This window comes from Lycorma delicatula, chromosome 1, assembly GCF_047948215.1.
Source record: "Lycorma delicatula isolate Av1 chromosome 1, ASM4794821v1, whole genome shotgun sequence".
NCBI lineage: Eukaryota > Metazoa > Arthropoda > Insecta > Hemiptera > Fulgoridae > Lycorma > Lycorma delicatula.
This window is the reverse complement of record NC_134455.1, coordinates 326,896,372-326,923,297: the sequence shown is the minus strand read 5'-3', so window position 1 is coordinate 326,923,297 and position 26,926 is coordinate 326,896,372. Positions and strand designations below refer to the sequence as shown.

The following is a 26,926-nucleotide window of genomic DNA, read 5'->3' as shown; positions in this document are numbered from 1 at the left end:
TTTATTATAAAATTGATTATTCACTGTGGACAGAGAAGTTCTGCCATCCACGAAAAGGGGGATAATTATTAAGAGAATAGAATTGACTGGAAACATACCTCAATATCTGCCCTGGATTGACTTGAATCCTAGACAAGAAACTATGGAACATTTTATCCCCATGTGCTGGAATACTCCTCTCATAATTTTCACCACCTCCTAAATCACCAACAGAATTGCTGCTTGTTTGATTAGACAAAGTCTGATCATCAATTCCCCATTGTTGATAACCTTGAAGCAATTCTCGTACATGTTCTGCATTTGTTGGACTGTTAGATAAACATTGTTCCTCTTCACCGACACTTACGAAGTAAGGAGCAAAATACAAGTTAGATGATGGTATCTGAAAAAATATCTGGGAATGAAATTTGTGGGATAAATTAAGATGTCATAAAAGTAGTTATATTCATCAGTGAAAGTTTTAAATTTTAAATTACTATAGTAATTTTAGAATACTATAACAATTTTGATGCGCTCTTACAGTCAGTCTAGCCGTTCAGTAAATTAAAAAAAAAGAAGTAATTTCTAAATAAAATCTTAAGGTATTATTTAAAATGGCTTTTCTATTTGAAAAACCTTTTAATACCTTTTCTGATAATTTAAACAAACAACTTCTAACAATCAGAATGTAAAGTATATTAAGTGAGTTTATTTTTAAATTAATAAATATAACATTTTTATAAAAAAAAAAAAAAAAAATATTATTTGTTAACATTAATGTCTACTTCTACAATTTTCATATGTCTTTTAATATATTATTTTATATTTATTTGTTTTTGTAATGTACTCAACCACATCAGATATTTTCATTTTTTATTTCTGTACATCCTCATATGTTTTAAACAATCTTCTGGTTTTTTCTTTGTAAATGTTATCACATTTTATTTTACAAAAAGAAGTGATTATTGTAATTATTACTTTTATTATGGTTGATTGATAGATTTAATTATCAGCTTTTGAGTCACAATATAATCAGTTTTTTTATTGTGTACATATATCAGAGTGGTGATGATTAGTGCTCCCATACATGAGGCTGGTAATTGGATGCCTGCCCAAACCAGTAATATTTCAATGCTCAGTAACTATTCAATACTTCTAACAACTCTGTTCTTGGATTCTAATTAAGTCCTAATTAGAACTGAAAGTTCTATCATAACAATAAAAGGTTCTTATCAATAACAAGAGTCATCCTGTCTATAAAAAGAATGTTCCAAAGGGGAAAACATTATCATTATGTTGTACCTCCCAGAGCACTGTCACCAAAAACTTGTTGGATCTAGCATATCATTTCAGCTTAGGTATCATCACCAAGCTCCTGGCCAAACCTGATGCAGACCTGATGTGTTGTTCAACATGTTAAGTCATCTTGAATAACAAATCTTTCCCCAATTTTGTTATTTATTCTTTGTTCTTTGACATACCAAATAAATCCTTTGATCTGTTAATATCCGAACATAATTAAGCATAAAAGGAAGGACATTTTCACCTAAATGATTGAATTGATGAGCTGAATATCTAAATAAATGTGATTAAAAAGTCTTATATGGAAAATTTGATGGTAGAGTGGTAGCATCTTAGTCTTATTTGAAAGTCCACTTTGAATCCTGGTCAGCCTTTGGATTTTTCATGCACAACAAAATTTCCATACTGTATTCCTAACAACCAGTTTTTGAGATCATGAGGGGAAGTTATCATAAAAAAATAATAAATGAAATCATAATTTTAACATAAACATCTGTTATAAAAAATGTATTTGGTCATAATATATTTTATTACAACGTATGCAGTTAGCATCATCAATACTAAGAAGAAAAAAAGAAAAACAATATTCTTACCTCATAAAGTAATTAAAAAACCTGTTATTATCTATACCTGATGAATGCTAAAATTGAAAATCAGTTGATTCTGACTTCATAACTTTAATGCAGGATACAAAAAAAATTATTATTTTGTACATTTTAAAAACTAATTAAAAATCCTACTTAGGATTATTTTTTTTATTATTTTAGGGTTAAATGGATTTATTATTAGGGCCATTAATTTAGGGTCTACTGGATCATTTTAGCATAATGTAATCTCTAATACAATAACTGAAACTTCAATAATGAACCAAAAAGAATGGATTATAAAATGCTATCAAAAAACAATTACAGTAAAACTTCAAGTAATTTCATAGGCTAGTAGGTTATGAAATAAAAGTTTAAAAAGTTACAATATTTAACTTTTTTCCTTCCTCTCTCTTAAATATTTTGATGAGCTTTCCAAAAGCCTCAAATACTCTCTAAAGAATTCTGATTAAAACTTTTTATGCAAAAATGTAATGATTATCTTATGACAAAGCCTCATTTCTCAGGTACCTCAAATAAAATTCAATTCTACAAATAAGCAATTACACTTGTGTAAATTAAATTTAATAGGCTAATGGAAACTCTAATTTTGTTATTTTACAATTTTTGCAGGCAAGCTGAAAAATTAGTTACGAAGATGAATTTTGTAGCACATGAAAAATGTCAAGCCTCGAAGTTCCTAGATAAAAGACAAAGATGTTTTCTCTATGGAGGTCAGTAGAATAGTAAAATAATTTGTTTTTATAAATTCTACAGACCTTAAATATTAATTTTTCCACATAAATTTCAATTTTTTTTTAGTTCAAATTCAAAAGAATTTTCAGCACAATTAAATTAATTAAACTGTCATGAATAGTTTGTTTTTCTACTTCATCTAAATAAAAAATGTAGATAGATAAGAAATTAATGAAAAGTGAGGTTACTTCTAAATGGCAAACAAACAGCTAATCAGGTCCTACATGTACAAGGTTATTTTCCAGACCATACCATGGTTATTCTTCATCACTACTGTTATTTTCAGAAGTTTTTCTATAAGAGACTACTACAGTTAATTTTACATTAGGTTCAATTTTAATCCAACTATGTCAGCAGGGTATTGTGTTTGGGTTTTTTGTTTGTCCTGATAACACTATAATGTCTGCACTGATTTTTATGAAACAGAAATTAAACAATTTATCTCAATGGGACATGCAAAAATGTCAAGTAAATTTTCAAATCTTTCTACTTGTAAGATAAACTGAAGAAAAAAATATGGTAGACAGTAGATAAGTTTTCTGAAATGAAATTAATCATTTCATTTACAACCATTTAGTTGTAGCACCAATGAAAGCATTATTAACTTCTGTTTTACTGCTGACAAAATATATATATAAATAAATCAATAAAAGTTTAATTTATGTTATTATTAATTATAAATTACAAAAAAAAATCTATACTATTTATTTATTAAAATAAAAATAAAGTAAATAAATCAACGTAAACTAGTTACATATTTGAGAACATGCAACTACTATATATTATTTTAATTTTTTTTTCCCAGCCATACAGAATACTACCTGAGGTACTGGAGTCGCCTGTTCAAACAATGAAATAATATTGACTTGAGCAGATGGTGGTGTATCTATTGTAACAACCTCACTTTCATCTCCTTCAATTTCAGCAGTAGCAGTAGGAGATAACAATCTTCCCATAGCACCTCCTTGAGCACCAGACAAACTGCCCATCTAAAAATGATGCGATACAAAATTTTTAGATTTTATATTTTGATTTATGAACAGATAAGATTCTTATTTCTGTACACTACAATTCTGTACAATAAAATATATATTATATGGTATAATATATATATATATTTAAATTCTACTAACATAAACCACCTAATACAGAATACTGAGATAAGAGATATCTTACCTTAGTTTTATCATGACAGTATTTTCACAGGATCCCGCATCCTCAGTCACGACTGAATTCATTCTATTAATTGCACATAAAATAAAAAGATATAAAAAAGATATTAAAAAAATTAAAGATATTAAAAAATTAACAAAATACTGTGGTATTAAAATAAACCATGCACATGGTGTAATGTTTGTATAACTCTTATCTCAATATTCTGTATTAGTTGGTTTATATTAATAAAATTTAACAGCACAGAGGAATAATATGAACCTTTAAAAGATTAATTTCAATAAAGTAGAATATATATATATATATATATTAATTTATTTAAAATTTTTTATAGTCTATTTTTTTCCCTCTGTACGTAATATATATATATATATATATATATATATACACACAATATAAATTTTATTCTGCTTCCACAAAGCAACAGAATTAGAGAAACACTCTTATCTTTACTTTTTTACTTTATTATAACTTTTCACGCCTAAGCCCATCTTCAGTGATATTTTTTTATAAATTTCTAGACTGTTTACATTTAATAAGAATTTCAATTTTGATCTACTGCATAATAGTTGTACAAATATGTTGAGTGTGAAGAAAAATAAATAGAATTAAAAATGGCTCTGTGAAAATATCTGTTAAGCAATTAGTAGGCTGATTGATTTTCGAGGAACAGATCCAGTCACTCTTCTTGAATGTTTTTGCATATTTCTGTAGTTTCATAACACAAAGACATGTTCACATTCGTCTTCATGTGAAAATGAAAGTATTTTAACAATACACACTGACTTCAACATTATCTTGTTATCTCATTGTTATTCTCATTTATTCCTGTCTTATCTTTGTGTTATCTTGTAGTGTTGTGGTATCTGGCACAATTTCATAACTGGATTTACTATTTTTCTGATTTTTTTGTTGTTGTAAAATCTTGTATTATAGATTAAAAAAAAAACACACAACATATGAATCCATCCAAACAACTTAAATTATTTTTTATTTAGAACACTAAAAGTATATATAAACTATATTATTTCTAATAGTTGTAAAAATTATGATTATGTTTAAAATTAATTTGAATTTTTTAACGTGATAAAGAATTACCATTAGTAATTTATTCTTTCATGTATGCTCTCTCTCTCTCTAGAGAGAGAGCATATATAGAGAGAACACATATACATATATATGGTACATTTATATATATTTATATGTACCAGCTCCCCATCGCAGCTGCGCTCGTGCTATATGATTACTTGCACTTCCCATAATGACCAATCTTTTTATTTTATGTTTATTAGTCAAGTAGCCAGAGCCGGGTGCAGCCAGTCACACATACAGTAACAGTGGCAGTGGCTGTGGTGGTTGAGCCACAGCATCATGTGGCTTCGCACCCCTTAAAAAAAAAAGAATTAATAAACCACGAAAATGGTTTTTAAATATTTATCCATTTTTATATTAATATTTATCTAATATGGGTAAAAATTTTGTAGCCATAGATCAGGAAGTTTTTTAGTTTATCCCAAAAAAAAAATTCCTCTTCCTTTTTATATAATAGTATAGATAGAGATAGATTATATGATTTAATGTAAATTTAATTCTATTATTATGTAATATTATTCATTTGATTGTTTTGAATCATTCAGTTCAAGCCCTGTTCATAGTTCATTAATTCAATTCATTAAGGTTTGTGCTTCAATCGTCAAATCTCCACTACTACATATATGTGTGTGTGTGTGTATATATATTTTTATCTTAGTTGAAATATATCTAAAAACCTTCTCAGTTATGCCAAGAAACGTGGGTAAAAATTTAGTAGCAGTAGATCGGGTAGTTTTATCGTTTATTCTGAAAAAAAAAAACCCCTCTTCCTCTTTATATAATACGGAGTGATTTTTAGTCCTGTTACCCAATTGTTAATGTCTGGTAATTCTTTTCTAAGAAAGGGAAATTTTGCTTTGTGACATGAAGTTGGTAGCGCTACTCAACCGGTATAGATACGGCAGTGTGAGTTGATTCTCCTTGAGCTGTGTAAACTTTTGTGCCGTTTCTGGTTGTGTTACGAACAGAATGTCTTTTACCATAGAACAACGAGTTTTCATTCTTGAACAATATTTTGCTACGAAATCATACGCGAGTGTAAAAGAATCATTTCAAATTAAATTTGTTGATGTTCTTCCGCCAGAAAAAATGTCAATTTCTAGGCTAGCAAACCGATTTCGAGAGACAAGCAGTGTTTGCGACAGAAAACGTAGTGGTCGACCAACTCGCTGAAAGATGACGTTTTAGAGAATGTAAAAACAAGATTACTCAATTCTCCATGGAAAAGTTGACGAAAACATTCCATGTAAGTCGGTATGTCATATTTGAGTGTTCGGAAAGCTGCTAAAAAATTGAAATTGTATCACGCAGATTAGTCCAAGAGCTTCGGCCTGCAGATTTAAACAAGCGATTGCAATATTGCTGTTGGTTTAGGTCTCTCATAAATGATAACGGAATCAAATTTTTAAACACAGTGTTCTTTAGTGATGAAGCTTGGATCCATCTCGATGGTTATGTGAACAGTCAAAACTGTCGAATTTGGGCGGTTGAAAATCCTAACGCTTTACAAGACAAATGTTTACATCCTGAAAAAATTGGTGTGTGGTGTGCGATATCTCGTCATCGTATAGTCGGACCCATATTCTTCGAACAGAAAATGGTGAAGTATACAGGAATATTGTGCGCCAATTTGTGTCCCTCTTGGAACTTCAAGAACGGTATTGCTGGTTTCAGCAATATGTCATCTGTCAAGCGAGTTGGTCGACCACTACGTTTTCTGTCGCAAACACTACGTGTCTCTCGAAATCGGTTTGCTAGCTTAGAAATTGACATTTTTTCTGGTGGAGGAACACCAACAAATTTAATTTGAAATGATTCTTTTACACTCGCGTACGATTTCGTAGCAAAATATTGTTCAAGAATGAAAACTCGTTCTATGGTAAAAGACATTCTGTTTGTAATATGACTGAAAACGGCACAAAAGTTTACACAGCTCAAGGAGAACCAACTCACACTGCCATATCTATACCGGTTGAGTAGCGCTACCAACTTCATGTCACATAACAAAATTTCCCTTTCTTAGAAAAAAATTACCAGACATTAACAATTGGGTAACAGGACTAAAAAATCACCTGTAGTTTAGATATATATAAAAAAATTATTTTTTTTTCATAAATAATACCATATCATTTTGTCAGTTTATGAATGATACAATTATTTTTGTATTAATACAATTAGTCATTTTTTATACGTACATTTTGGAAGTAAAAAAATCTGGAAAACCTATCTCATTTATCCTTGATCAATTGCCAAAATTTTTATTTTAAATTTATGAGCATCAGAACTAAGACTGAAAGACATACAGTGTTACCTGAGGTACTGGAATTACCTGTTTAAACAATGAGATAATAAGATAATGCTGAGGTCAGTGTGTCTATTGTAATAATGTCACTTTCATTTCCACATGTAGATGAATGTGAAGATGAAGAAAAAACCCAATATTTGAGAGATACTCCAGATAATTTTTTGCGTTATCTTGTAAAATTTTAAATATTTTTTTCTTGTCATTTGTCTCATCTTTGTGTTATCTTGTAAAGTGTTATGGTGTCTGGCATACTTTCACAATTGGATTTACTATTTTTCTGGATTTAGTTTTGTAAAGTCTTGTAATACATTGTTTTTTTGTTTTTTTTTATAAAAAAATAATAAATAAAAAGGGCCAAATAAATAAAAAAAATCAGTTTTTTAACATCTTTTGAAAATTAATTATGGTAATTATTTCATTGACAGTTAACTAATAATAATTATAATACTTATCAGTTATTAACTTATCATAATTAAATTAATTAATTAAGTTTGAAAGTTAATTATGGTAGTAAATATCAGAAAATAACTTATCATTAGATAAATTAAATGAAAATGTTACAGATAGCAAAGTTATTTACTTTGAAAATCAAATTACAACCTACGAGGAAATTTATACAATTTTACAAAGTTGAACAATTAATGATGCAGAAAAGCATTTAGAAAATATTAGAACATGAGGTACTGGCAATGATTGAAATAAATATCTACTGATGTTTATTAGAGTTTTGGTCATTTTTAAACTTGTCTAAACAGTTCAAAATGAATAGAATTTTCATGTTTTGATTAATGTCTAAGTGTTACATTAATTTTCCTTTAATTTTTTGAAATAAAACATATAAATCAATGAATATGAATACTTTTTTATGATTTATTTAAAAGTGTTTCTAAGAAAGACAACTAATTTAATTAATTAACATAGAAAATAATTCAGTTTTTCCCACTTATAAAAATATTTCTATCTTACCTCTCGATTGGCATTTCTCTCATCCACATTCAAATTAGCCATGCAAGAAGTTACATCATTTTCTTCATCTGAAGATTGTGGTTCTTGTATCTGGTTATTCAGTACTTCAATCATATTACCATTCTGTTCATCCTCCCAGTTATCAGCTTCATCGCACCACTCAGTTGCATTTGTTGACTGGGTTTGCGTCACATCAGGTCTTACACTTGATCCACTCAAAACTTGTACTCTTAGGCAAACCCAGCTGTTAAGAAAAAAATACCATTACACAAACAAATTATATTATTAGTAATTTTTATTGATAATAATAAAAGTTATTTGGTTATTACATTATTATACTGATTACTTATTATATAATAAATTAATGTGGTAACAATAACAAAGAATTTTAACTTAGGAAAAAATTCTGTAAAAATTCTAATTTAACAAAACAGCAAAACCATATCATAATGCCTCTTTCTTAAGTTATGCAACACATCTAAGATGCAACTGAACATGGTTACTTCCAAAAAAATATTCAGGAAAACAAATTTTCTATATATTATTATAATTAATTATTATTATATAATTTTTTCTTATATATTTTTATGCCTGATAAAATACACCATGAAAACAAGTCATTTAAATAAGTAGGCAAAATTCATGAAATTGTATTAAGAATAAAAAAAATAACTGAATTTAGAAATAAAGATTAAATAATAATAATTTAAAAAAAATACTAGTTTTTAATGAAAATGGGTCATCACAATCATAACTTGTTTTAATAGTCAATTCCTTACTAGAAAAATACAAAACAATAAAAATAAACAATTAAGTGAAGCAATTTTTTTGCATGACTGAAAGAGATTCATACACAGCATCCTCACAAACAAAACATTTGGGCAGTAATTGTTGGTCTTCATATTTTATAGGTTTTTATTTTAGATGACAATTTTATCAAAACTGCTTATCAATAGGATTCTATCTACTATCCAGGAAAATGTTGGACAACTTTACTAAGTTAAATAACTAATGGGTTTTAATAACATGGAATGTTTTGTTATTTATGTTCAGCAGCTAACATATTTTAACTTCCAGATTGTTGGTTAGGTCATAAAGGAATAGCAGAGTAGCCTGTCACATCTCCAGATCTATCTCTACTGTAGATTTCTTTTGAAAATACCTGAAACATAATGTTTACAAAACCAAGGCTGAGACTGTTAATGGCCTGAGATGAAGTAGATCTGACAAAGATGATTGATTGTACACCACCTAACGTGACAAATTCTAAATGGCTATTGCTTAATATTATACCATGCTGTATCTGTAAGCACTTTGAACATTTATTATAGAAAGGATTGCTTCTAAAATTTATTTGATTACATCATTTAGAGACAAAAAAACATAAACCCAAGTCTTGTAAATCTCTATCCATTTTATTATACTGCTTCAAATAAATATCATCTAAGTTTTCTAAGCATAGCACAGTTGGTATATAATATTATTTATATATATTATAAATATAATATATATAAATACTATGATGACCAGTTGACAACAACTGGTCATCATAGTATAAAGTTAGTCATGTCTGTTATGTAAGAAGAACGCAGTTGTTATGAAAATTAGAGGTTGGAGGGAGACAATTTAGGTACCTTGATAATTATTAATTGTTTGTTTGACTAAAATATTGTCCTCGGATCTTGTTTGTTCATTGATTAATTTATTGTTTTAATAATAACAGAGATGACTAACTTTGTACTAAGATGACCAGTTGTTGTGATTTTAACATTTTATAAATTTACATTCTACATACTTTAATTTTAATGATCTCAAATTGAAGAATAATGTTTCCTGAGGATGGTCGAATGACCAAAAGTGCTAGAAAAGAGAACACGGATGAATTGTTGGTAAGGTTGAATTTCATTTTATTTATATATAAAAAATATCACCTAGCCTAAAGTGGTATGTGATCACTGACATGTGATAGTTACCATTTTATAATAATGTTGCAAATTATTTGTAATTTTCTTCAATACTGCTAAGTTACTGAATAATGTTTGGATGATTTTAATAATGCTTGAGTTTTTTTTTAAACAGAAATTTGTTATAAGTATGATGTTGAATGTAATTTGGTAAAATACAGTTAGAATATTTATAGAGATTGTTTTCCCTTGTTTCATTACATTTTGTGATTTTTTTGTAAATTTGGTTGCTGATATCTCAAAAAGAGCAGTTATTGAAAACTATGTTTCACTATCACTTTATTCAATAAATTGCACATGAAAATGATGCATCATGTATAACTGTTGCACACATTGTACAATTCTTTTTTTATCAACAGGATTTAGTACACTTCACCATTCCGGATATGATCCATACAATGAATATTGTACGATGTGAATATACAATGATCTGAATAAAAATTTTTATCAAAAGATATAATTTATAAAATTCCCGAAAGATTCTATTCATAAAATACTTCTGTTACATTTCTGTCTTCAACACAAATGTTTTATTACATGGTGCAAAGATTCAAATAAAACAAAGAGGGATGAATATTACAATGTAATAGCAAACTTAATACAAAAGAAAGTGAAAATAGAAAAAAAATTAAACACAGAATATCACAGTTTAATTATCCATATCATATAAGCAAGAAAGAAAAATATATGGGTACATATACTTTCTTGTGATCATGAGTTTTCAGCAGTAGTGATTTATATTTTATTTCGTTTTGTTACTGATAACATAAAAAATAAAATTTTTTATTTTATAATTGATTTTCAATTAAGTGTTTATTTAATTACTCAAATAATAATATTAAACAGTACAAACAAATACATATAATATTGGTTTACAACTTCACTTTATTAGTAGCATACCTTCCTTTTTGATTCCAACAGTTTGGATTAATGCAAGCAAAGATATAAAGAGTTCTATGAAATGGATTTTCAACAGGAGCATAAATCTGAAGAATAAGAGGAAGACTGAGTCCACAAAGCTGGCAGTTAGGATTTTTATAATTTTCACCAGTCGGCCAATCCTGTAATCAAATATGTCATGAGAGAAAATTAATTATTTTTTCTGTTTGTCTTTCCTGAGCTTAGCCTAAGGCAGGAGAGATTTAGTAGAATTTTAGAGTCAAGATGCAATTCCTGGCATCGATCTACTAGAGGATGATAGCATGACTTATATAAATGAATTATCTAACTCCACCATTTAATTGTTACCAATACAAATTAACTTCAGGGTTCAATCAAATCTAGTTTTACTGAAAATAAATGTAGTTTGAAAATAAGGCCAAAATGCAGAAAAGTAATATAAATGAACTAAATTAATAGTAAAAATTGATGAAATAAATTAGGTTAAATAGTATAAGTATGATACAAAAACGTCTACTTTAGTATGTTTAATACTAAATTAAACTACTACATGAAAAATTATAAGAAATCATGGCAAAATTATTATACTTGCTATGGTGTTTGTAGCTTACATAATAAATAATAGTAGATAGTTTTCTGTTTACTATTTTCAAAAAATAGGTCATATATTTACTTCAGGTAAATATATGACATTCAATGAATGAGTACAAATATGTTTGTACATACATAGAGGTTGGATGAAGTAGGTCTAAAAGGTCTAAATTTTCTTCTTTTATTTTATTTTTTGGACTTCATTGAGGTTTTCAAAGATTGTCAATGGTTTCCAATTTTATCCTAGGTTTCATTATTTCAGAATCTGTAACTGATATCCCAACAAGTATTCTCTTCTGTGAGGAATACTGATGTGAATAACTGAATTGGCTGTAAACAGGATCTAGGTGAATTAAGCTGCACCAGAAAAACTTAGTTCTTTATTGCTTAAAAAAATAATACTTTACTGCTTATAAGTTATACTTTTAATATTATACTTTTTGCAATCGAGTTGGATGAAACATTAAATAATAACAAACTAAATACAGTATAGAATAAGAAAAATTAATGAAAGGGGATAATTACTAAAAAAACAAAAAAAAAAAATTAAAACATGATTTAAAAAAAAAGCAATTGGCACTAAAAAGGTAACAATTTTGTTTTCAAAGAAATAACTTTTAAAAAAATTTCCATTTTGCATAATTAAAAACATTGTCTATTTTAGTCATGTGTTATAATGTTATAATTTTGTTTAAAAATGTTATTTTTAAACAAAATTATTTATTTACTTTTTAGTAGAAACTTTTTTTTTGTTTTAGTTATTTATTTTTTGAAGAAAAGTTTGTTATTAAACTTTATTTTTATTTTCTACTTTTTAGTCATAATTAAATGAAATTGTTATATGTAATTTGCTTGATGCCACAATGCCCTCAAAATTCTGGAAACTTCATTAATTATAATGTAGAAAATTGTTTGTTGCAGCTCATTATTGACATCATTGGTTTTTATTTTTACAGTGATTCTAACCAATGCTTGCTAGTTGAACTGGGCCTTGTAATCAATGATAACATCACGATACAGTGGAGTGCTTTTGATCAACAAACGTAACGCATGGGGTGTACGAGATATTAAAAACTCTTGTGTTTTGCTTAAATTTTCAAAATATTCTATAACGACCACAATTCCTGCATCTTCTGCCAACCTAGGTAGCACACATGGTAATTTCTCGCTGACTTCAAAATGTCCTATGCGAAAAGAATTGCTTGTCCTTTGAATCCAACTGCCCGTATAAACAATGAAATTTGGTGACCTTGACGAATGATATTATGCGTGATAGTAACAGTTGTTCTTAATGCGAGTGTATTTGAGTCACGTTTGATATTGGTTCTGGTTGAAGATAGGTGAATTTTTTTACAGCGATGAAAAAGTAGCAACTAATCTTTTTGGTTTAATTCGTTTGGCAGATATGACAGTTTTGTTGCTGCAAATCGACATGTTAAAATTTGGTTAGGATAGTATCGTTTTGTACAAATTTCACAGATGCTATCACAAAACGTGCTGATTGCACTGTCGAATGCTGTTAGATCAGCATTCAATTGACGTTGTTGACCCCTATGTTCTAAATTAATTTTATGTTCTTGTGTCATCTTGTGACTTTCCAAGCGAGCTTCGCGGTCTTGAGGTGTCTCTGTTGCACGATATTGGGATTCAATATTGTGCCAATCGAACTTCATGCTGTTCTGGTGTTTCGGTCGCTCTTAATTGCACTTTGCATTAATATGAATATCCAATCTTGCCACCTTGGTTTCTTTATCTTCATTTGCTTTCTTTTCTTGATCTTTTCAAGGCACTTTCTCTAAACATCTCTTTTGCCTGCATTGCTGTCTCTTTATCATTGTAGAATTTTCCTACATATCAGACAAGATTCGGTGTCTTTAGACTTCTTTTAAAATAATGTCTGAGGAATTATATTCTACTTTTTTATTTCCTCTAAGAACAGGGTTGTTTGAAATCATATTTGAACAAATTAAATCCTCCTAAGTTATAAAATCTCTTTGTAAAGCATTAATTTTACCACTTTTTTTAATTGTATAAGAATTTAAACTGATAAGAAGTTTTTACTTTTAGTTGTTCTAATTCTTTATCAAACAAATAAATACCTATATGCTGTTTTATTCTATATCATAACCTGAAGTATTCATTTCATTATTTTAAATGATACCAGTTATTTATAACCTAAATCAGTTGATTGGTGTACATAAATTTTAGAAGGTAAATTTACACCACTATATTAAAATCTGCTTCAACAATCACCTGATCTATTCAATCTGAATCGATAGTCAAAATCAGTCAGATTGATAGCTATATCTTATCAATTCAGTTTCCATTTTCCAGATGTTCCCCTTGCATCTCCCACTTATATATAAATGTTCTATATAAATAAAACAGAAATGTGTGAAATTATAAATGACATTTTGTACTGCCACCTGACTTACAGTATCACTGTAAAGTTTCACTATTATATGACATCGGGAAATGAGTTTAATTAAGGTTGCAAGATCTGAGGAGATAGTTCAACCATTGTAAGTTAAAGAAAAGCATGTAAAAACATACAAAATTTTATTTACTTTATGCTAATATAACATTGTATGTTATACTCTGCATTGTAAATAGTATCTAACACAATAGTTGTAAAAAACTTTGGATACTATTTCAAAGATTTAACAATTTTAATAAACTATCTTTGTGTATGAAAGAAGCTAGTTCACTGACTTAAAAAAAAAACATCAACAATTTGATACATAGTTGATAATTCTATTTCTAAATGTAAAGAAATATTTAGTATTTTGTATTTAAAAATATAGGTGTATATTGCAAATTATATCAACCATATTATATTGATGAATTGTAATTTTTTTTATTTCATATAATTTAAAAAAATTTATTATTGTTATTTTTTTTACAGAAATTTATCTATTTTGTTAATGTTTAATTTAGAAGATAATTATTTTACTACTGGAATTTTATAAGCAATTAGCTATAACGATATGAAATAAAATAAATTTGACTAATTAGACAGTGATATACATAACACAATACAGCATGCTTGACAGCACAGCACAAAAGTTGGATAACATAGTGGTACTTATCTAAGAAAAAATAAAATAAATTTGGGTACATTTGTACCCAGTTATGTTTATATCATAACAACAATTAATTACTGAATAATATTTCTTTGAATAATTTCTGCCTGTCTATAAGTAATTGCAGCAAAAAATTATATAATGCATTAAACTGATCCTTAGTTTGAAATACCAAATGGAATCTGTTTCTTATTAGGGAGCACTGAAAAACCTACACCTTAAAGACTTAAATTAGGCATAAATTCTATGAAAAAGTGTTTCAAGATATATTTTGATGTGAAGAATATAGTTTTTTGAGTAAAACTTAAATTTTCTTCCCATGGTAAATTTACTAATTGTCAAACATGCCTAAATTATCAATCACAATTTTATCAATTAGCAGTAAGATCAAGAAAAGACTTTAATACTTAACATATTTATTAATCTATAATGAGCATTAAAGCCCAAGTTTATAATATTCTCCACATCTCTGCATAGTATAATATTCTTCAATGCTATTTTTATATCTAACAGATTTCTGTTAATACTCCTGGATCTGAGTCTCACAAATGTGAAGCCCCAATACTACACTTTTCAAATCTAGACTCAGTTGAACAGGATATTAGTATTCTTTGATAAGATTCAATATCTTTCCAGTATCTAACCATTTTACTGAAAAGACTGGGTTTTAGATGCAGACTATCTGTTTCTAAACAGAGAAAATAATTTGGTGGCAAGGGCAATGAATATTTAAAATAAAGGTTCTGCTGTTCTTTTTTCAAATCTTCACAATAATTGCACACCCAGACTTCAGAAGAATGCAATCCAGACTTTATTAAGAAATTAAAGACATACACTTTATAATCCCAACTACCAGATTTATAGTGACAAAACCTTCATAACTCTAGGTGTAATAGTTTTTCTCTTGTTAACAAAGTAATCAAAAGCCCTTCTGAATTTTCCTGATTATGACAGTGGCATGTCTAAGTAGATAAACGACTCAACTAATCGTAGTAGCTGATTATTATAAGTAAATTTATTGTGAATCATAAAATTTAGTTATGGCATTACAACTGTTTTTAAAACATTAACCTTAAGACTATTACAAATACACTAGTCTGTAAGAGTAGATTGTTTAAATTGCAAAATATCTTCTGTAAATATCATTAAAATAGCCAGTTTACAATTAATACTCATTCCACTTGCTTCCTCCTAAAAAATTTAACAATATCACTTATATATTAAATATAAATTATATTTATATTTATAAATATAAATATTAAGGAACTTTTTCTTGGTCTTACTACTGATAAATTGTAATTGATAATTTAGACACAATTGGCAATTAGTAAAGTTTACCATGGGAAGTAAATTTAAGTTTAACTCAGAGAGCTACAATTCTTTTAGATATTTAACATCAAAATATATTTTGAAACACTTCCTCATAGAATGTGCAAGTCTTTAAGGTGTAAGTTGGTCAGTGCTCCCTAATTAGAAGTAAATTTAACTTGGTATGATCAAATATTTATTATATAAAAATATAAAAGCTTAGATTTTTCCCACCTGCAAAACACCTCTAGTTACATTGAAAGGGTTAAATTAATATTCCCCTTTTCAAGAAGGATTTTTGCACAACTGTTATTTTATTTCTTATTATATTTTTAGTATTATGAATGTACTTTGGATTTATACCATTATCAAATAATATTTCATAACCTGTAATTTATCATGTGTCATTATACAAAATATTTTCTAGAAATCAATAAAAATCACAAACATTTCAGGCATTTTCAATCTCAACTGCAAATTAATAACAAATGATAAGGTACGTACCATCTAAGGTAAGGCTGTACATCTGCACAGCCTCCATTAGACTGAAAACCACTTACTCCCCCAGAATAATACCATTATTTTTCAACCATGTTGTTTCTTAATAATTGTGTAAATAATGTCAGAATTCAATTACTATCATAGTGCCGCTATGACTTTGAGAAGTAGAAAATATCCCCCTTTTTTGTATTGAGATATATTAATGTAATTAAATCCCAGTTTTTAGGTACAACTTCCTAGCACCACATTTAATTATACAAACTCAAAAGGAATTTGATCCAAGCAGGTGTAAGGTATCTGAATGACTCATTACTATCCTATCCAGGAGATTTGGCTGATTTACTACTTTTTAGAAGCATTCTATTAAAGTGGATCATCTAAATGTGGATATGAAACCTCAAAATACTTTTTAGATCATTAAAAACAATGATTTGTTAAATCAAATTACATTTTGAATATATAATGTAACATTATGATTTCTACTTCTCAAAATTAACGTAATTAATTCTCTCTGGTTTGAATCAAATTAACAACTCTTACAAATGTTTGTGATCTTTAATGTTCCTAAATTGTGATCTAATTAAGCTTTTCATTGTAATTTTTTCACAGTAGCTAATTTTTTTTTATAACCTCTTTTAGCCAAAATAAACAAATTGATAAATAGACTATCAAATTTGTTCCTTCTACAATCTCTTAACACTTAACTAATTTCTTAGCTTTTTACAATCTTTGTCTTTAATAATAAGTTTTTAAGAATTGCCAACCATTTCAATTTACTATAACTGATACATTTTTAAATATACTCTTAATAAACAGATTAAACCACCTCTACTTCCACTCCTTACAGCTAGCCTTCCAGTAATAAAAGCTGTAATCACCTAAATAACTCAGAATGACAATTACATTCTTATCTAGTCATATTTCACACAACAAACAGACTGAAAACACAATAATGTTACATTTGAATTTTTTAAATTAAACAAAACATTAAGAAAATAATATTCTGAAAAGCAATTTTCAACAATTTATTTTCCCTATTACTACTCACTGACTTGGTCTTTTCACAAGCTTCATCTTTTTATTTTTCCACAATTTACTAGCAACTGATAATAAGTCACCACCACAATCCCCTTTTATCAGACCTGGCTTGATGTTCCATCTTACTTAAAAAAGGTCTCAAGTTAACCAAATTATTTTGCTTCAGTTTCCTTTTCCTATTCACTTGATATGTTCCTATACTTATAAAAGAGCTGTGTGTTTCCTGTCCATCAGTAATAGCCTCATCATTGGTAAATGTGCAGAACATCAACTCTTGATTTTCAAGTTCAATGTTATCAATTTAAATTCTGTTGTAAAGAGATAATTTTTTTGTGAGGTGGAATTTTCCTCCAGCCTGTCCCTTTACCACACAAATGAGAATTTTCCCATCCCTTTTAATTACAGCAGTAATTAAATAAACTGTCTTCAAATTTATCATAATTTCAAGACACCAGGTACAATAGTTCTAAGACATTTCAACTATGAAAGTGAAAATATTTCCTGAAAAGAGTTCTGGATCATGTCATAAAATGGGAATGGATTAATATTCTAATTATTTTCTCTTAAGATTAAAAAGAAAAATGGTATACACAGATTTCAGTACACCAATGCCATATCAGAAACCAGTTTAATACAAATGTGATAAATTACTTAATATATTTCAAATGATGAATTTCTGGATAATAAGGAAAGAAGATAATTTAAAAGTTTAATTTATTTATACATTTTTGAATGTAAAAATTAAGTGAATACAAAATTAAAATCTTAAATTATTATCTAACAATACTTCTCACTGAAATGAAGTAGCTTCTAGTAGATTTTAGAAGACCAAATAATTAATTTGCAGGTGTGGTTTATTAGGAATTTAAATTTATTATTTTTCATAACCTGATTGCACATTAAGGAAAGCAATTTTTAAAATTCATTCCAGAATTGACTGTTTTTCATTTAACCATTTGAGTTGTTATTCATTTGATCATAATCAACACTTAAGATTACCTACAGCTGATTTAACTAAGAGTAGCAAATCATCAATCGATTTACATTGAATGATTACTGTAGAGTCATCAGCATGTAATATCAGACCAGATGGAGTACCTAAAGGAAGGCTGTTATGTAGATTATAAATAAGAGGGGGCCAAGAATGGAGGTGTGGTCAGTGTCTCACAGTAATCAGTAATCATGTGTCTAGGTTAATAGACAAGGTTAATACATAATCATCTTAACAACAATGTTATAGTTATAGTTGAAGTAGCTATATACTATATAGTTATAGTTGAAGTAGCAAATTAATGACACAGTTCTTCTGATTCCAAATTACTGGTTATTTAAAAAAAATTTAAAGAGCAAAAATTGTTCTTAAAACAAACCTGAAATTTTCAATACTATCCTTTATCTAAATATAAAACAATTTAGAAGAAATGGGTCCTTCAAATACTTTGAAATTGTAGGAATATAAGAGTGGATGGAATTTTCTTTTAAGGCAGTCTTAAAACCACAATTTTTGACCCTGAATAATTTTTGAATTGAGGGTATCTGGTAAAATAGCACTTTTGTAATTGTAATAATGTCAATTCAAACATGATTGAAAAAGTTTTCAATAACTGATTTATCATTAATTCTCCTATTTCCTGAATGGAGTGAAGTCTGATACTTATTTTGTATCAGTTTTTTAAACTGGAAAAGCATCATCACTGAATCACTCATAATTACTTCTTTCTATTCCTGAATAATAATAGTTACATAGTTGAAATTTGGTACTCAAAAGAGTACCTAGTTCAAATGAGACATTTGGAAAATATGTATCAGCTACCCTAATAAAAAAACCCATATTAAAAAGTGGTTGAATAAGGAGGCAAAACTAGGTAAGTTAAAAACATGAAACTTACCATGGATAATCCCTTTAGATAATAAACTTAAAAGTAAGTTCTTCACCACTCAACACTAAGGCCGAAAACACAATCCAATTTATGGAAATATAGAACCTTTGAATTTAGCACATGATAATTTCAAACATTCTATGAACAATAACTTGTTTTTTTCTCTTTAAACCACTCCTTAAGGTATGAAAATGGATTTTGTAGTTTCCACATATTTTCCGGTCCAATTGTGATCTTTCCTTTTAATTACACTTAAAACATAGTTTGTTAAACCACTATGAGGTGTCAGCAGTTTCTTTTTTTCTTTAGTTTACCATGTTCAACTTAAAGAACTGTCCAAGTTGCCTTAGATTTACACTTAGAATTATCTAACAGATTATCTTTGGAAAAGTGTTTGGCATTAGCTATCACCTAATTAAAATATTTTGCATCATTTATGTTAGAAAAAGCCCCCATTTTTGTTTATATTGAATTCCTTAATTATCTTTTTTGCTTGATTTTTTTATTTCCTGGGTAATTTAATTGGGTTATATTACTACCTATTATTGAAACAACCTGATAAAAATCAATTAACATTTTTGGAAAAAAAGTGCATTGTAACTCTCTACAGAACACAACCTACATGAATATATACAATAGCATATATACAATTAGTTTTTGAAAAACAATAACTGTTTCTGTGTATCATTAAAAATTATCTTTTGATAACTCTTTTTGTACTTATGTATTAGCCCGTTGACCAAACCCATAATGGTCTCATAACTTTGAAAATACTTCAATATTACAGGATTATTAACATATTTTACATATTAAAAATATAATCATTATTGCTTATAAGTATAAAAATAAATGAACCAAATTTAACCTACACTCACTAATCTTGACTAATTAACAGTAATGTTTTGATTATTTAAATAATAGCCAGCCTCCATGGTGCAAGTGGTAGCTCTTGGCCTTTCATCCGGAGGTCCCGGGTTCAAATCCTGCTCAGGCATGGCATTTTCACACACACTACAAACCATTCATCTCACCTCTGAAGCAATACCTAATGGTGGTCCTTGGAGGTTAAAAAAAAATTACTGAATTTATTATTTAAATACTCAAAACATTACTATGTTGATTAGTCAAGGTTAGTAAGCGAAGCAAGTGTAGGTTAAATTATATTTATAAATTAAATAAATATAAATGGTTAAAAAAATGGTAATCTAACGGTTATATCGGGTGATTATAACAACAACCCAAAAGTTTGTAATTTATTGGTAGACAGGCTAATACATAGGTAGGTACCCTTTTTTTAATAATTTGGATATACTTAGCCATATGTGGTATGAATAAGAACAGAACATTTATGGTCAGAAAGGGTACCCTCCACACTAAAAGAAATATCACTGAAATACTTTAAATTAGTAACAATGTTAGTAGAACATGTCTCTTATTATTAGAACACATCTATGTGTTTATATGTATGTATATACATATGACATTATAATTATAATCATATATATATATATATATTATATTATAATTATACATATAATATTAATATTATATGTTACACATGTACACGGTGATTCAAAGAAAGGGGAAATTTTGAAAGTTGTGTTGGTAGCCGTGAGCGATTGGTACCACTTGATAAGGGGCGCCAGCCTCTCTAACCTAACCTGCCATTTAGTTGGCATGGATCCTTGGAGTGGTGCGCAACGTGCATTTGCTATCAAAGCGTTTTACAAAAACAATGACAGTGTGGAGGGAGCACGTAGAGAATTTCGACGTCATTTTAATCTGGGATGGCACGACCGTGTTCCATCAGCACATGCAATTTAAACATGGATATCTAATTTTGAGGAAACTGGTTTGGCAATGGAAAAGAAACCTCCAGGCCGTGAACGAACCGTCTGTACACCACAGAATGTTCAAGCTTTACAAGATGCTGTCACACGAAGTTCACATCGATCAATCCGTCGTCTCTCAGCATCTTTACAATTGCATAGTTCAAGTGTTCGAAGAATGTTAGTGAAGGACTTGCAATTCCATCCATACAAGTTGCAGATCGTCCAGGAACTGAAACCGAACGATGCAGTTGTGCGAGCACAATTCTGTAATGTAATGCTTCAGAAGATAAATGATAACGAAGAGTTTGTTCACAAACTGTAATGTCAGACGAAGCGCATTTCCACCTCAATGGATTTGTTAACAAGCAAAATTTCAGATACTGGGCACAAGAAAATCCTACGCAGCTACACCAGCATCCGTTGGACAGCCAGAAAGTGACCGTGTGGTGTGCTATGTCATCTTACGGTGTTATATGCCCTTATTTTTTTGAGGATGACAACGGTCTTGCGATTACAGTGACGTCGGCTCATTATAGAGCCATGCTTGAAACCTTTGTTGTGATACAACAAAAGAGATCTCCACCGATTCTTAACACAGCCTGGTTTCAACAAGACGGAGCAACATCACATACTGCACGAATATCGATGGCAGCTGTACGCTGATTGTTTGGACAACGTGTCATTTCATGAAATGGTGACATTAGATGGCCTCCCAGATCGCCTGATCTCTCAGCTTGCGATTACTTTTTGTGGGGTCACCTTAAAAGCAAAGTGTTCCACAGTAGACCTGCTACAACGGAAGAACTGAAGGCAAAGATCCGAGAAGCAATTGCGGAAATTCCAGTTGAGATGTTACGTCAAACCATGAACAATTTAACGAAGAGACTTCGTGAGTGTTTACGTAGAAGAGGAGGTCACCTGGAAGATGTCATCTTTAAAAAAATAAACTAAAATGTATGTATCCTAAAATGGCAACATTTGTACATTTACATGAAATAAAATTCATTTTCATTAACGTTATTTAATTTTTTAAATTTCCCATTTCTTTGAATCACCTGTATATATATATATATATATATATATATATATATATATATATATATATGATAGCAAAACTCATTGCAAGAAAGATTAATATTAATCATAAGTAAGGTTTTTATAGTTGGATTTATTTATGGTTTATTCTTTTTCTTATGTTCTGGTTTTGGGGTTTATTTTATAATAACTGCTGGTTGGTCATATCTGTATTCTGTTTATTCTTTATTTTTTAACCTTTTATCTGATTATATATATAATCAGATAAGAGGTGTATAAAGTAATTTTGGTAAACTGTGAAAAATTCAATTTACAACCATTGAAATTTACAACATTAATAAACTGCTGCATAGTTTAATTATTTATAAAATATCTACATTAAAATCACTGCTTTAGTAATTTTAGTAGTTCAGACCACTCTCAATAAATAACGATTTGAAAAATTCATGTTACAACCGGTGTCATTAACTGAAGTGATATAACAGAAATTAATTTTCTTTTAACATAAAGGACATCAATTTTATTTTTTTAAATCAGATATCCTAGAGCAACAATAAATTTAATTATTTATAATTATCAAATTGATGTTTTGAATTTAAAAAGCATTTACAATTATAGTTTAGGAAGAAGCAGAAACCTGAAAATTATCATTGTCTACCTTTATACAATCTAGGTTACTTACCTCACATTTTACATGCTTCATGAACCAGAATATAAGCAAACAACTTTGGTAATACAATCACTAGAAGAAAAAAATTATCTTTTCATATTAAATGTAATCCATTTAATGATTATACATTGATAGCAAAAAAATTTCCTTTCTTTGTACATTTTACTAACAATAATAATTTTTTTTTTGTTAAATAAAAACAATAAATTAATTCTCAAAATTATTAATTTCTTAAATTAAAACAAAGGTTTTTGGAATTGATTCTATTAATCTTTTAATGAAGAAGAATCTAAAAAAAAGTGAAGTTTATATTCCATAAAGAGATTATTTCATGATTTTCAAAATCATAATTTTTACAAATAACAGACAGTTCATCTATTTAGTATACCTATGAACATAATAATAATAATAATCATTATCATCATCAAGAAGGTTTGCTATTTATGTAATAAAGTAAATAAAGATGGGTGAAGTACAGATTTTGGAGCTTACAAATTTAGATCAACACAATAAACAAAATCTGATTTAAATATTATTTCAGATGTTATGAGTGAAATATGTTACTTCCTTTTTATGATTTAGAATTTTAATAAATTATAGGCATTTACCGGTACACTAAAGAATAGAAGGGGTCTCTTTAAGGAAGCCTTAAAATGTACTTCAGTCTTCAGAGGAAAAGTAAATTTTGTTACGGTATGTATGTCAGGAGGTCAAAATTGTTGATTAGTCTGATCTAAAGTAAAAATGGATTGATCTATGAGGGGTTGGGCTAAGATGGGTTATCACTATCAAGGGAAGCTATCATTTATCTGTGGTTCTTTGAATAGTGCTGGAATTCCTTTAGGTAGCCTATCCCTTTTAACTACTCCTTTTCTGTATTCTTTTTCTACTAATTTGGGTTTTTGTATTTAGCTCTGAACTTATACAGAATAACTGAATGTAAATCTACCCAGCATAAAGAACAATACTAATATCTTAACTAACTTTTTCCAACATTTCAAACTAAACAGACTTAATTACAATGTTCCTTGGTTCTACTTGGCAGTGCTAAGAGAGTTCCTTTGGATTTCAGCAGAATACTTCACCATTTCTTCAAGACGCAGATTTGTTACTATAAATTTTGATAATACTTTCAAACAAAATATTAAAATGACAAATTGGTTTATTAATGTAACTATGATCGAACCCTGTCGAGTACACCTGGATTGGGGAAAAATAATTAACTATAATCAATAAACAAATATAAAGTACATAAGTGCATATAATACATAATTTTATTGCATAGCTAAAAAAAAAAAAAATACAAATAAAGATGTAGATGCCTAGAGAATGTTATGTAAAACTCAACAAAGTTCCACATTCAGTTTAGAAATAATTTTTTATGCTTACATAAAACTTTTAAACAGAATTTCATTATGGTACTGCAAATGCATAAAATGCATGTTAACTAATTTACTGTAATTTAAATAAAAAAATATTATCAATGATTCAATTTTAATATTTGCATTTCAGATATGTTTGTTTTCTTAAACATAGTTTAATAAAGATTAAACAAACTGCTAAGATAATGCTGAAAGCATCTATTTATAATCTTGGAGTCAACTAATACTATAAAAGAAAATATATGTAAAATTACACAATTTTTATAATTTGATAAAAATGTAGATTACAACTGGAATTAAAAATTATTCATAATGAAATTACTGGATAAATGAATGTTTTCAACCAGTGTAAAAACCATTACTTGATTCATCCACATGATATTATGTATTTATTTCTACAGTAATTCAATAAAGAAATAAGTTAACATTTAGTAGCAATAAATGTTGAAAAAATATACCTTACATCAACTATTTAACAGTTCTAAACTGCAATGCAGTTAAGTCATCAATATTTTAAAAACAATAATAAAAAATACTTACTGGTTTTCCACCAAATTTATTACAGGTGAAGTCTAGATGCTGTTTATATTTGTCTGTGATAGCTTCATCTTCAAAACCTAGCAAAACCTTATTACAACGTTTCGCCATTCTTTATGGGTAAAATCTAATGCAATTATTGCAGTATGTGTTTGACATTTTACAGCTGCTGACTGCAACTTCAAATATTACTGAGTGGTAGGGGTTGAAAGCATCTTACTAATGATCAAAGATCGTATTTCAATTTGAATAACAAAATAAAAGTTTTCAAAGTGAATTCACAAAAAAATAAATTTTTATCGAACCTAATTTAATTAAATTTTTCTATCTTCTGAGTAATATTCAAATTTTATAAAGTGTTAAGAGAATCTCTACCCCTTACGTGCATTTATCGATTTTAGTCTAACCTACTTGTTCTATCAAAATATGTCAAAGTCAAATGAGAATTTAAATTTAAACTTGTATTACATATTTATAATGTAATTGATAGAGTAAATTAAATAGAAGGTTTAAAATTCAATAAACTTTTAATTTTCTTTAAATAAAAAAAGTTTAATGTCTTTATTGACTAAACCATTTACTACATCAGCTGTTAACCATCTGTTTAAATATTGTAAGACAGTGCACCAATGTTGCCGTTTTGATGAAGAGGTGAATTGTGCTTTAAAACTCGACTGTTCAACCGGCAGTTTAATGTGTTATGCGTTTATTTTCGTTAATGCCTTACTTTAAAATTAGTATACCCATTGATAGGTTTGATTATTTTCTAATGTGTACACTTGTTAACGTGCGAACAATATTTATGTTGACTTGTTAATAATAAAATTAGTTATAACTTTTCTTTAATAACGTGTAAGTTTACTGCTGAAATGAATTATTTATCCTGTTTTTTTTTGGCGAATTTATTTTACCTTGTATCAGCCGATGAAGAAGTTATTAAATCTAAAGTTTACCATAAAGACAATTTCAATGATGAAGTTATAAAAAACAATCATTTTGTTATGTTTTATGCACCATGGTAGAGTATATTTTTGATATTTCAAATTTTTATAGCATATAAAGTAGGTTAACTGAACGTTATTGATAATTTTTTATCATGTTAATTATCGATTGGTTAGTTTTTAAGGTTTTTTAGTTTGCATTCTTAAGTATTTCGTTTTGTGTGTACTGTAAATCTATAACTTGTGTATTTTTATAGCATTTTTGTACCTGGTTACATAGTTGAATGTTAAATAAATTAATTAATGTTAAATATCTAGGTAAATTATTTTTAAGAATGCTGCTATTAATCTTAATGTTATGTAATTTGATTAGACCAAAATCTAATCAACATGCTATTACTCCAAAACCTAATGAAACTGTTACTGGAATCAATTATTTTGATATTTTATTTTTTCGTTAGTGTTACAATGTTTCTAATCAACTGTGTATATATATAATTATAAAATATATCTTTACAATTTTACCAAAAACATGAATATTTTTAGTGATTAGAAAAAACATTTTCTTTTCTTTTTATTATCTGAGCTACATATTAAGTTAACAGTAATTTGTAAAATAAATAATTAATGTGGAACAGAACAGTTCTTAATTTAGGTAAGTTATTTAAATATTCCTGTGTTTTATTCCTGGTAAAGATATGCTTTTCATTATAAAAAACTCTCGTTAACTAAGCATTTGCATGTTATAAATAAATAAATGATATTATTTATTTATAAACATTAAAAGTATTTTATTGTAATTAATTAATAACAGTTTTTATTGCATATTATTACGCTAGAATACATGGTAATTTTTGGTATGTTAAGAATTGTATCTAAATCATGGTGTAACTGATCATGTGGTGCAATTATATCATCTGTCCATTTATCATTTGCTCTGATGAGAATGGATTTGCTTACTTACTTCATCAAAATGCGTATTTCATAGACTATGCTGACTCAGAACAGCTTTGATTATAATTAATAATTTATTGCTTTATGTAGAAATTAATAAAAAAAAGCTTCTAGCAAGTATATTTTCTTTGAATTTTCTAAATCTTGAAATTT

At 28.0% G+C, this 26,926-nt stretch overlaps 2 protein-coding genes across 2 annotated transcripts in view; one reads left to right on the top strand and one right to left on the bottom strand.

The window, feature by feature from the left end:
- trus (programmed cell death 2 like trus) overlaps window positions 1-25,310 on the bottom strand; it is a 38,592-nt gene extending 13,282 nt beyond the window's left edge. Inside the window, exons 1-5 of the mRNA XM_075382082.1 lie at window positions 24,882-25,310; window positions 11,022-11,182; window positions 8,158-8,401; window positions 3,443-3,610; window positions 99-382 (exon numbers count right to left, since the gene is read on the bottom strand). Coding sequence (XP_075238197.1) covers window positions 99-382; window positions 3,443-3,610; window positions 8,158-8,401; window positions 11,022-11,182; window positions 24,882-24,989 — 965 coding nt within the window. The 5' untranslated portion in view covers window positions 24,990-25,310. The remainder of the gene's footprint in view (window positions 1-98; window positions 383-3,442; window positions 3,611-8,157; window positions 8,402-11,021; window positions 11,183-24,881) is intronic.
- Window positions 25,311-25,505: 195 nt separating this feature from the next.
- Window positions 25,506-26,926, top strand: part of prtp (thioredoxin domain-containing protein pretaporter) — an 82,208-nt gene continuing 80,787 nt past the window's right edge. Inside the window, exon 1 of the mRNA XM_075382081.1 lies at window positions 25,506-25,896. Within this exon, the coding sequence (XP_075238196.1) occupies window positions 25,748-25,896 (149 nt within the window). The 5' untranslated portion in view covers window positions 25,506-25,747. The remainder of the gene's footprint in view (window positions 25,897-26,926) is intronic.